At 40.7% G+C, this 12,736-nt stretch overlaps 1 protein-coding gene across 1 annotated transcript in view; it reads right to left on the minus strand.

Moving 5' to 3' along the window:
* Window positions 1–12,736, minus strand: part of PCDH15 (protocadherin related 15) — a 383,291-nt gene that overhangs the window by 302,209 nt on the left and 68,346 nt on the right. The window contains exon 2 of the mRNA XM_042862789.1: window positions 3,206–3,324. Within this exon, the coding sequence (XP_042718723.1) occupies window positions 3,206–3,296 (91 nt within the window). The 5' untranslated portion in view covers window positions 3,297–3,324. The remainder of the gene's footprint in view (window positions 1–3,205; window positions 3,325–12,736) is intronic.

The following is a 12,736-nucleotide window of genomic DNA, read 5'->3' on the forward strand; positions in this document are numbered from 1 at the left end:
AAAACAAGGTACAAATCTGAGATTGCCCTGAACATTTCAGACAAATATCTTGTTATCAAAGACCTCTGTAACAGACAAACATAGGGCTGCAAATCACAACTGGAGGAGAGAGCACTGAGTTACATTACATCATAACCACCAGATACCACAGATGCACAAAATACATGTTAGTAGGTGAAGGGCACAGACACCATCAACCATAGAGGAAGTGCAGGTGGAAGGAAACACAGCAGCACCTCCGGGAACAGGAGGGGAAGCAGCACCCAGCCTGCAAGGGCAGCCTCAGAAATGCCCTCATTCTAGCCCTCAGTCTAGCAAGCACCAACCAAAAGGGGGAACTGCTGTTCTCTAATGTTCATTCAGCTGAAAAGTAGAAACCAGTCATGTAAGCATGTCATCTGAACTGAAAGACTATGCAGGTGAATAAAGTCAAGGCAGAAATGAGACAAATGCACTGAGCCAAATGAACAAATGAGATTTTGGGACAGTTTTCTTGACAGTACAGGAAGCAAGATGCCTCAGCTATTTCCAAGACAGTCAGTGATGAAGTTTTTGAGGTCTCTTAGTAACACCATCAATTGCTGTGGCTGCAGAAAGATGTGACAACTCAGGAGGTCAAGCAAAAGCATTTGAAATAGCAGACATACTGGCTAATGGTACTAGATGCAGGAATACAGACATGCAAATAACCAAATATGCACAGCTACAGCCACAAAAAAAGATCAGTTGCATGCTAGATGCAAAGAAACACCTTATAATTTATGTCATAATTCATTTGTATTCTTGATTGTTGCACTGTGAAAATAATTATGCTATTTTTAAATTTTAATTACTGGAAGAGAGCATCTGTTATTTTTGCTACAAGTTAGATTACAAAACTTTATTACAGCAAATGAAAGCAACTCTACCAGTCCCAAGTCATGCCGAAGTACTTGTCTGCAATGACTTAAGCATGGAACACAGCTCCTATTTTGCTTCCGGAGATACAATGGAAAGTACATTTTTACATTCCTTGTCTCATTAGATAGGTGAAAGTTGTTGAGTAACTAATATCCCACCCGGACTGTAATTAATTACCATGCTTTTTTTCACTCCATTAGAGCATACCGACGTTCATACAAAGTACATCAAAGATAAAAGACGCGCTTTTAGCTAAATTCACACTTCCCTGAGCACAGGAACAAAAATAAATCCATTCCTGAGTTGGCATCAGGAGTGGTTCAGCTGCACATTCCTCAAGAAAAGGCATTTCTGAACTTCTCCCCCAGTAAGTTAACAATACTCTTGGCTTTATGAATCAAATGTACATTCACTGAACATCAGGGCGCCCACTGTATAACAAGAAAACCTCCTCGGTAAACACAAACCTGAGTTCTGAGTTAAACAAAATGAATCAAGCCAAAACATTTAAAAAACAACCCAGGAGGAATATTGTTAGGTGGTCACACTAGCAGGAATCACTGTAAGTCTGTCTGAAGCACTGGCTTAAACAGAAAATGCAATTTCAAGAATCTAGGTTAAAACACTAAAAGGAAGCCTGCAAAACCCTGATAGGACTGAATACAGCCTTCAAAGTGGTGGATAGCTGGAGAAGATAGACTATTATCTGTAAGACATCCAAAAGATTTAGACATGACTTAAAGATATTCTGTATTTGAGTCTTCTCCATTTTCTGGTGACAGGAGTAAAAGTTTTACCGGCATGTGTTCATGGAATTACTGCAAACACGGAACACCAGAAGCAGGTAAGTCAAAATACTGAAAGGCGATTTAAGAAACGAAAACAAACAAAAAGCCATATTTGTTGAATTTCTACTGCCATTACTATCTGTCTATGACACTGTTTTCATTACTCCTGAACAGAACCAGGAAGCTGCAGGGCTTTTCTCCTGCCCTGCAATGCCATCAGGCAGCACAGCCACGTGAACAACAGATGACTAACTGCTAGGTACAGGCTTGGCAGCTGTTCTAAGTAAGGAAGTCACTAAGCATTTTCAAGCACGTAATCATTAATGAACAACAGCTTGACATATAGACATGGACAAATATCTTTCTCTTCCTCTAAAGAAGCCTTAATAAAAAGGTAAGAAGATGGAAGTTTGTCAGATAACAAGGAGAAAATAACAGGGACTGACACCTGGGGAATCTGTTTTCCTATTTTGAAATGTCCTACTGGCTAATACCATAATTTCTGGGGCATCTTTGCCACATGGTTTGCATGCATCAGCATCATTCATGAATCATTAGGAATTAGTGTTCAAGTGAAATTCACAGCCAACCTTATTTTCATCCGAGACATCCTTTTAGATGCCTATTATCACATTACCTACTCAGCTACAAAGAACACTGCAGTGGGCAGTATAGCTTTGTATTTTCAGCCTGCCCTGACAATCTTTTCCTTTAGCCAGAAGGGATACAGCACCCTGCCATCCCATCATTCTGCTTTCCTCCCCATTGCTCTCCAGCACCTGCTCCTGTCACACTACTGAACAGGCTGGGGGAGTTCCTGGTGCCACGCAGCCTCTCCTCCCTCGGTTCTATGGTTTTGCTGCACAAAGAGCACTTGGCAACCATTGCTGAGATTAACATAAGGTCCAACGGCTCACTATAATACATTATGAGCAAACAAGCTAAATGTATCCAAGCAGAGGTCAAGCATCTAAAACATGAAGCAGCTCATACACTTCAGCATCAAGAATAAGAGCTGTAATGACAGTACATAAAAATGGCCAAGATGAAGTTAGTTTTCTCGTGTCATCACAATCAAGTACAATATGGGGTTGGTCTGGGGGATAGAACAGAATGAAAAACAGATGTGGACAATGATTAGTACTACTAGCAAGAAAAAGTACTACTTAACACAAAAAAAAATGAACAAGTCATAGAAGCAGAATTACTCTACTTTGTAACAGTATATTCCTGTCTATCAGAAGAGTTTTCTGAAACAAAATCCAGCTGTAAGAATGTGTCTACTATTGACCAACAGCAACTAACTATTCACTTAATCTTACCTGAATCAACCCCTCTATTAAGAAAAAGACCAAGAAGATTCAAATGCCAACATATCCAACCATTCCTTTATTGCAAAGCCTCTTTACTATCAAGTATTACACCCGTTTGTTCATGTAATGATAGGAGGAGTAACAAACAAATCACAGAATCATCCCATCCTTCCCACGGCTACATTCCCACAGCAGAAGCCTTACCTTCATCGTTTAGGGCCAAGGAACTTGCTAAGATAATAGCCACGGCAATCCCTACAGCTAACCACTTCCAGAGACAAAACCGCTGTAGCATTTTTTGTCAAACTTCACTCAAGCCAGATCTGGAAAAGAAATATTTGATACACAATTAGTCAACCAGCTTACATAAAGGTGGCTATAAACTATTCGATTGCTAAGACATAGACAGCATACACAGCGTATAATAGTGCAACACTGCTTCTGTTAAACAAAGTTCATCTCATTCATACACACAAGTGTACATCAGATAACCATGCATCCAAAGCAATAATCTTGAGTTTGCTTTACTAAGTCCAAATTTCCATAAAGCAAAACCTTTATTTTATTCTTCCCGCTTCAGCCTTATGCTTTGCAGCACTGAGGGGAAGTGATGCTATTGAGGGGTTCTGCTTATTACAGCTGATGCTCAATCGCCTGAGTGAGCCACGACTCAACATTCAAACACACTTCCCAGCAGAACCTCTCCCAAGAAAAACATCACTGAACCCAGTTCATGACCTTCTCTAATCGTGCTTTGAGGCCAGCAAAGGAGGAAAAATAAGAAGATAACACCAAATTCCACATGTATAAGAAAAAAAAAAAACAGAGAAATGCACTGGCCAAGACAGGTCTGGATGAATCCCAGAGTGTATTTAGAGTGATTAACATTCAGAAGTTATTTAAAACTTAATTTTATTGCTCCATTAAAGAGAATTAACATATTTCTGTAGCCTAGAACTGAATTATTTAAAAATATTCCTTCACATTAAAAAACATTGTGACAAATACAATGAACTTCCTAGCAACAGAAGCATGAAATGGGGAGGGAGTTATAGCATCATAAGAACAAGCTATTGTATAAAAAGGGTTTAAGTGCTTTCAATTTTCCCAAGCAAAACACTTGACTCAGACTTCATTGCCAGTTTCTGCATATAGCTTCCTACCGTGGTTACAGAACCGCTGCATTTCATTCCAAGTCAAACAAACAGACTATTCCCCCACTTACAGCTTTGGAGTTAACACAGCCTGATCCACCTCAGTGATATGTTACTGAAGTTGTGCTATCATTCCCTCCCACAAACTGAGCTTACAGAATAACACATATGTGCAGCCGTGTTCTCATTTGCACCACAAAATACTCCTTCTGGATGGTGCTCAGCATTGCACATGCCAAAAGGAAGCAGAGTTTCCACTAACAAGTTAGTTCCATTAAGTACTGAAAAAAAATTAGAATTTCTCTAAGATCTGAATAGTCAATACTCTGACAACATTTTGGTTAATCCGAAGGACACTACTATGATAGAAACATGTTCCAATCCAAAAAATAACACAAAAAGATTCAAGCAAGAACGTGTCAGTTCTCTGGAGGAAAAATACTAGATTTACGAAAAAGGAAAGGAAGCAAGCTGTGATGTTTAACTAACTCAATTCAGACAGCCATATTACTGGAATATTTTAGCCTCCCGGGTGTCTGACACCTCCCTACAGTTGCACAAGGGGAGGGCTCCTTTACACAGCAAGCAGAGCTCCTTTTAATCTCAGCAAAGACTCTGGAAATTACAATCACAGAATGGTTTGGGTTGGAAGGGACCTTCAAGATCATCTAATTCCAACCCCCTGCTATAGGCAGGGACACCTCCCTTTAGACCAGGTTGCTCACACACCATCCAGCCTGGCCTTGAGTGCTTCCAGGGATGGGGCATCCACAACCTCCCTGAGCAGCCTATTCCAGTGTCTCACCACACTCATATAGAGAACTTCTTTCTAATAGCTCATCTAAATCTACCTGGTTAGCTGAGATCCCACTCTCCATTTGGTTTTCCTCATATTCAAAAACTTGTTATGCAAGGAAATTGAAGCTTTAGGCTCATAAGTACAGTACCAGTAACTCAGTAACTATGGAACCACTAGAGGAAAAGCACAACAAATTCTCCAGGGGAAAAGGAAAACAGGGAAAAAAGAAAATTAATTCCCTCAGGAGCCCACTCAGGAGGTTTGCTCCAAACAGTTTATTTTCCCAATTTTCTTATCAAAATCACAAAAACAGTCATAGGCAAGAAAAACTTACACACTCAACCAGAAAAATACCCAAATGATAAAAAGAAAGCAAAACAAAACAAAACATAACAAAAAAAAATTGGGGGGGGAATTCCAATTTCTGGCATGTGTGCATTTAAAAAAGACAAAAAAGCTTCAATAAAGCTCTTTCTGGAGCGCTTGGTGCTGGATGATGAACAGGCACTGAGAAAAACACCCACACCACTGCACTGAGACACAACAGCATGAACATCTGTCCCCACAGGACTGCTGACAGGAGCTGATCACTGTAGGTTTTTGCAGCTCAACTGCAGCAGACTGATAATAGCACTCCAAGGAGCAATCACGTCTCCTCATCTCACTTCTGCTTTTTCAAAAACTATTATTTCTCACCAATGTAACTCCTGAAACAGTAACAACTCCAACTGGTCATCAAGTCATCTATGTCCCACATTTCAACAAGTTTTAAGGGGAGATGAAGATGAACTGAAAAAAGAAACCTCAAAATATTAAACATCAGTTACCACATCCAAGCATCTGGAATATATTTAAGACCCAGCAATATTACACTAACCTTAAATACCTAAGATTTAAGCTAAGATAAGAACCAATGTTATTACAGTACTTAAAAATATTGTGTTAATTTCAAGCTGAAAGGAGAAACATTGATTTAATTAGAATAAACAGTCTTAGGTCAGAGGAAAAAAAAACACCAATGCAAGTTTGCATGTTCTCTGTAAGAAAATAAAATTGGAAGTTACAAGAGGATATTAAGGGACACAGTATCAAAAGCCTTGCAGAAATCAAAGTACACAGCATCCACTGCTGTCTCCTCACTGCATGACATTGGCTTTACTCCAGTCCATAGGCACCTCTCCCATTTTCTACAGCCTTTCAAAGATGATAGAGAGTGGCTTGTCAGTCACTTCTGTCAGCTCCCTCAGCACTCATGGGTGCATCCTATCAAGGCCCATAGATTTGTGTGCAAGACAATCTCTGAACAGATTATCCTTGATGAAGTCTTCAATTCCCCAGACGCTCTTTCAATCCAGGGTGTTGGATTCCCAAGGGGCAGCCTCAGAAGTGAAGAATGAAGCAAAGAAGGCACTCAGTAATTCCATCTTCTCGGTGCCTCTGTTACCAGGGCACTCACCTCAATCAGCAACAGATCCACATTTCTCTAGTCTGCCTTTTGCTATTGACACAGTTAAAGAAGCCTTTCTTCTTGTCCTAGACTTTCTTCACCAGATGTAACTCCAAGTGGGCCTTAGTCTTCCTCATGGCATCCCTGCATGCCCTGACTACATTCCTATATTTCTCCCATGTGGCCTTTTCCACATTCCATACACTTGTTTCTTCCATTTTTGCTTTTACATGAGCTCCTTGCTCATGCATGCAAGACTGACTGCAATAAGATCATAGCCCTCTGAACACTATTAAGTTACACAGCCAACCAGAATTCCTTCAAGTATCAAGTCTTACATATATGGTTTAGTGCTGTTGCCTAAATAGTGTTGCCTTTTGATAAAACATTGAATTATAGTGTAAACTACTTTTAGGAATCTATGTACAGCACGCTTTGAACAGAGGAAAAATTTCAGGGGATCGTTTTATTACGGCCTCATCTGTATTACCACTGAGCGGATAAAACACTTTTAAAGATTGCAGACACAGAAGTAGAATCCCTGAAGTGCAAATGCTTGTTGTGAGATGCAATAGGTTCAGTCATATATCAGAAATGTCATTAGAAACAAAAAATAAATCTTTAATAGAAGCCAAAAAAGGAGATAAATTTGCTTTTCAGTATGACAGTGTTTCTGGTTAAGCTAAAGCTATGGTCCACTAAAATATGCATCTCAAATGTTTTATTTTCACTGCTGAAAGAATTACATTCATCTGTCACAACAGAAGGAAACAGAAAATATTTAAAAACAAGAACAGTCAGAAAAGCAACTCTAGTTTGTCCCAAACCCGTTCTTAACCAACGGCCTGCTTTGGGCAGCAAGCACCGTCACGCAGGCAGGCATGGCAGAGCACCCATCAGCTCCCTGATTTACAGTCTGTGGGTGCCCTCCTGGGCATTCCCGCATGTGGATGTTGGGTACCAGCACAAAGCTTCCAGAAAGGGTTTTTGCTCTGGTGAGCTGTGTCCTGAGACTGAACCGCACATCTGCAGTACATCAGCTGGGAAACTACAGGGCTGGAAAATACCCTCAGACTTTACCAGAAAAAATGAATAATTCCAGCTTAGGACTTGAGAGACATCCTGGGAAGTCAGACATCAGCCCACAAATTCCCATGCCCACTCACACCACTTCCCAGGCAGCTGCTGAGCCCATCTCAGCGTCGACTCACCATCAGCATGGAGCGAGAGCCAGCGCAAGAGAGCTTACCTTGGAATTCAGCCTTCTTAGCTATTTACAGCTCCAATTCTCTGTAACTCCAAGTGGGAAGAACTGTGCAGAACTGTTACTAAAGCCAAACATCTGCTGTATGCTTTTCAGAAGTAGTTAAGCACATGCAAATATTTGGCTTAACAGGGGCTATGCTGAATAATTTAAAGTGCAAATACAACTTTTTCTCCAATTCATCATTTACCAAAAGCCAGAACATTATCACAATCTCTATTTTACTAACAGTGCCCATGTAAATATTTCTGCCCATGGACTCCTTAGTAATACCCACCTCCTCTTACATTAGCTATAAGATCTTCACGTTACAGAACTGGGACAAACTGCATGAGTTTTATTATTCTCCTTTCTCACTGGATCCTTTCAAAAACATGAAGATTTTTAAGACTGAGTTTTAACATCAAGCATGTTCATTCGTATTTCATGCGTGAAACCATTCCTCCTTACATTCAAGTACATTCCCACATTCCCCCTTCCCCATTTGCCTCAGTTTCAATTCCACTTTTTCCCCTGAACTCTGGTTCTTTTGTGTTCTTCTGACAGAAATGATCATTTTTACATAATGGCCATAGTCACTACCACAGCAAAATATTTCCAAGCTGAAGCAGAGGATTGACAATGGGAAGTTACTTTCCCTCCATATTAGCTCAGAAGTAATTGAAACTTAAGAGTGACAGCATCTCATCTAAGTACAGCTGACCCCACAGCTAAATGGGAACGATACAAATCAAAAACAAAACAACTATTTGTACTCCAATGCAGAAATGCTTCATTTTATTTCAGTACTGCATACCACAAGCCACAGTAACTGGTGCTTTCCTACACTCCCACAATAATGAAGTTTTTTAAAATTTTCCTCTCTCTATGGCAATGGCAGCCAATGTGCATATGGTCTGATTCACAGCAGGTGACATCTCAAGAGCACTTTTCCAATCCCCCTGCCAGGAGAACATGCTATAAATGCACCATATTAACACTTGATGCAGCATGCTGTTAATTTCCACAAAAAAGAGAGAAGATTGCTAAACCTATGCATGTCTGCTCAGAGAAATGTCAACCAACTACTCAAAATAGAAAAAAAGGCTTTGATAGAATAACCAAGATAGGGATGGAGAAGGAGTTTTGTTTCTTGTTTCCACTTAGTGGCCATCACTTATTTTTTGTACTTCTGAGAAGTAACCCAGCTAGGAGATGGATTACATCTTAATCATGGGTAAGTAAACAGATAGCAGGTTTAGTCCTTACAAACCCAGGTTTTTAACGCAGAAGCCAAAATGCCAAACCTCTGCATGCACTTTACCTGCCAAACAATGCTATTCTCATGGGAGGCTGCACCTGCTTAGCCCAAAAGTATGTTTGCAAGTTCAGGTCTGCGTCATGCTGATGTGCAACTCTGATGCCTTGCAGACACTGAAAGAGGGGGGAAAATATCCTAAAGGTCCTTACCTCCCTGTCAGCAAGCTTTCTCCATTACTGGAGCCGTGTCTCTGCAAAGACTGCTCACTGGGATCCTGTGAGGCAGAGGGGCAAATGTGACATCTTCTCACCATAAAAACTAAGGAAGGTCTTGATTAACATAATAGTGAAAAGAAGCATAGAATCACTGAGGCTGGAAACGACCTGCTCCTTGCAGGAAACCAGGAGCTTTCTCAACAATGGCAGGCTCAAAATATTTGCTTCCCTCACGTTAACGGAAATTCCCCAACTTCATGATGTGAATTTCTTTCATTAAGGAAAAATTACATTTTCTCAAGTAGAATTTATATGCTGCAACTTACCTCTGCTCAATTTGGATGTAAATTGCATAAAATAAACATATCAAGCTTTTCAAAGCAAAGCCTATCTTTCTGTAGAAAGCCAAAATGACTGTTTCTCCTTGCCTGTTACCATCACACGTCAAAAGCAGAGTTAGAATTGCACCTTTTTATTAGCTCTGTTAAAACAGTTCAAAAGACATTTCAGAATTAAGATGCACACTCACACACGCACACTTAACAGAAATTATCTTCAGTTACCTGAACGCCAAATTGAAACTTGTATTGCTGTACAATACTGAGACCAAAGCTTTCGAAGAGCTTTTGATGCTGGGACAGTTACAAGTCTTGGGGCTGACTGAGGCAGAGCAGTTTTTCTATGGTTGCACTCCATCTCACAGGCCACATAAAAGCAAATGAAGTTCAGAAAGATAAGAGGTATTGTCTTTCTGCTATCAGCTCCTCTAGAAACATGAATTTTCCACTTAACTCCACAAAAGCAGTTCCACAAAACCACATCTAATGACCAATTATCCTGACAAACAAACCCATCCTGAAGGGTCCTTGAGTTGCCTGCAGTCCAACTTTCAGTGTTGCTCCCAACAATTACAGGCCTAGGCAGATCCTCATGGAGACATTAAGCAGCTCCATAAAGCCAACATCCAAACTGTTTAGACCTCTCTTGTGCATCACCACAATGATGTGACATCATGGACAGCTGAACTTCAGCCTGCTAACAGTCACAAGCAAGACCTCTGCCATTTTAGCCACACACGCGTGGTGATTACACACACTGTATTTCAAGCCTTGTCCAGTATTATCACATTTGCCTGAGCTGGCTTGGTCTGCCCTTCTATTTCATTCTGCTCCCATCAAATTAATGTCTAATAGGTGATTATTTTCAGGAGATCAAACAGTTCATCCAAGATGTGTATTGAGTGTTCACTGTAGCAACTAACAAAGTCTTCCAGTAAGAATAAGATACTTAAAAATACGACCAAACCCAAAAGAAAGCTACAAAGTTCCGTTTCAATATCACAAAACTAATGCATTATTTAGAGTAGTAGTAAAAAGCAGCATTATTATTAAAAAAAAAAAAAAAAAAAAAAGTCAGTTACAGTAAAGAGAACTGTTGGAATAATTTCCTGTAAAGTTTATAAAGAAAAAACAACATTGACAGTTTAAAGACTTGCAGATGACAATATCCTTACACCCACGCAGGTTATCCAAGCAGCACTACTTCAGAACTGACCTCAGTCAGCTGTGGAATGAATGGGCAAAAGGAATGGATGGAGGCATTGAGATGCTGCAATACTCTGGAGGTGGCCGTTCCTTACATGCCAGCAGAGCAGGAGCACATGTCCTATCCCCGTTCTACTCACTCCCAGCATCCTACCTGCTATTTTTGTTGTTGTTACTAAGCTGACATTTCTGTGAATTTCACAAAACTTGGGAGTTCAGAAGGCTTTCAGTTGAGCTGGAGAAGCTGAAGTGAGCCTGCAGGAAGGCAGCAGAACTCTGATGCTCACTGACACCCACACAGTATACGCCAGAGTCCAAACACACCTAGTGGGAAACGATCACACGTTCAGTAGTGAGATAAGGGAACAGAGTAAGTTTCAGAAAGAAAGGATTAAGATATCTCTTTTACCTGAAGTAAAATAATTTGATCCTAAGTTCAGCACCGCTGGCCCTGATATGAAAAAAATTATTGCTGACATTGACCCTCACAGCTAGTGCCAGCCTGCATTATTTGAGTGGAACAAAATGCATGCACAAGCTCATGATGGACAGGCAGGTAATGGCTTGTTCTATTCAAGGACAAGAAAGTCATGCCTATCATTTGAGAAGGTGCTCTTACCACAACACCTGAAGAAACAGTTTGGCTACCTAGCATGGGTGAGTAAGAAAGCTGGCAGGGTGACTGTTAGCACCTCCAAACAGCCCATGGCTTGGAAACGGTCCCACACAATGCACACTGCTAGGTGCTGCTCAAATCAGACAATGAAGCAAGACATCCCTAGAGGATGGGAAAAGGCCCATAGTTCTGGTGCAGACAGGAGAGACAGGGTTCTAGATATGGTCCCAAGACAATTACTGTAAAGCAAGAGGAGACGCGTTCTGATGCACGCTGTGTGAATGATTACCTGTATGGGAATTATGGCTAAGTAGCACCAAATGACAGGATGTGCCCACTGCTATTTTCATGTTTTTCCTTCCACAGAGAGACAGAATGCACAACTGTAGGAAACTTTACTCAAACTACTTTAATGACAAATATAGTTGAAAACTAAAAAATAACTGACCAGATGAGCTGGACCACAAGCTTACTTCTGCACCAGTGTGGGCTGATGGAGATGTAGGTGCCAGTGCTAAAGTCAGAGGAACAACGTGGAGCAAAGAAGGGCCAGCTGTAAGAGCTCCCCTGACTCCATGCTGTTCAGCTGGAGCTTGTAACAACCCCAGAGGATTGAGAGCAGCTCTATGAGGATTTAAACGCATTTGGTACCTGAGCAATAGCTTGGGAAATGAATTTCAATTGGGATAAAAATGCACATTGGGACAAATAATATATTCATGTATGCAAATAGGGATTCTGAATTTATCAGCTTTTTAGACATTATCCCCTCAGAGGAAGCAATATAAATAGCTGCTGTAGTGTAATGGGTACTGAGCTAGAGTAAACAAAATGCTTGGGAGCATTAGGAGAGATAGAAATATGACCTAAATTATAATGGCATTATAAAGGACAATAGAAAACCCCCAGAACATTAAGTACCAATTTCCCTACCATCATTTCACAAGGAGACTCCAGAGAAAGAAACTCCCAGGAAGGACAGCTGAAATGCCTTTGAGGCACCCTGGGACATAAACCTTCCCTCCTCAAAGGGAACAAGATCTGCCCACGTATACAAAAAAACAACAGCAGAACAGCCCTTACCTCTGAGAACACAAGCCCAAGGATTACTTATAATAAAAAAGAGATGTTACAGAGATGGACTGAGATCCTGGTTACCAAAATTGCTGCAATGATGTATTTCTCACTTGATTAATGCAGCATTTCTGAACTGCAGCAACACAGACAGGAATAACAAACAGGAATAAGTCCAAAGAAATCAACTAAAATGTCTGGGTTTGTTTAGAAAGCCACCAGTTCAGGGAGGGCAACTCCACTCCCAGCTAACTGACCTTCCCAAACAATACTGTTTTAAACACATCGCCTTAAGGCAGTGATATTCTGTGCTGCAGGGCTTTTGCAAATCGCCTGCAAGAGCCATAAGAGAATAGATGTGCAGTGCTGTACCACTCACCTC

The sequence above is a fragment of the Lagopus leucura genome, unplaced genomic scaffold, assembly GCF_019238085.1.
Source record: "Lagopus leucura isolate 7727_CA_CO unplaced genomic scaffold, USGS_WTPT01 Super-Scaffold_739, whole genome shotgun sequence".
NCBI lineage: Eukaryota > Metazoa > Chordata > Aves > Galliformes > Phasianidae > Lagopus > Lagopus leucura.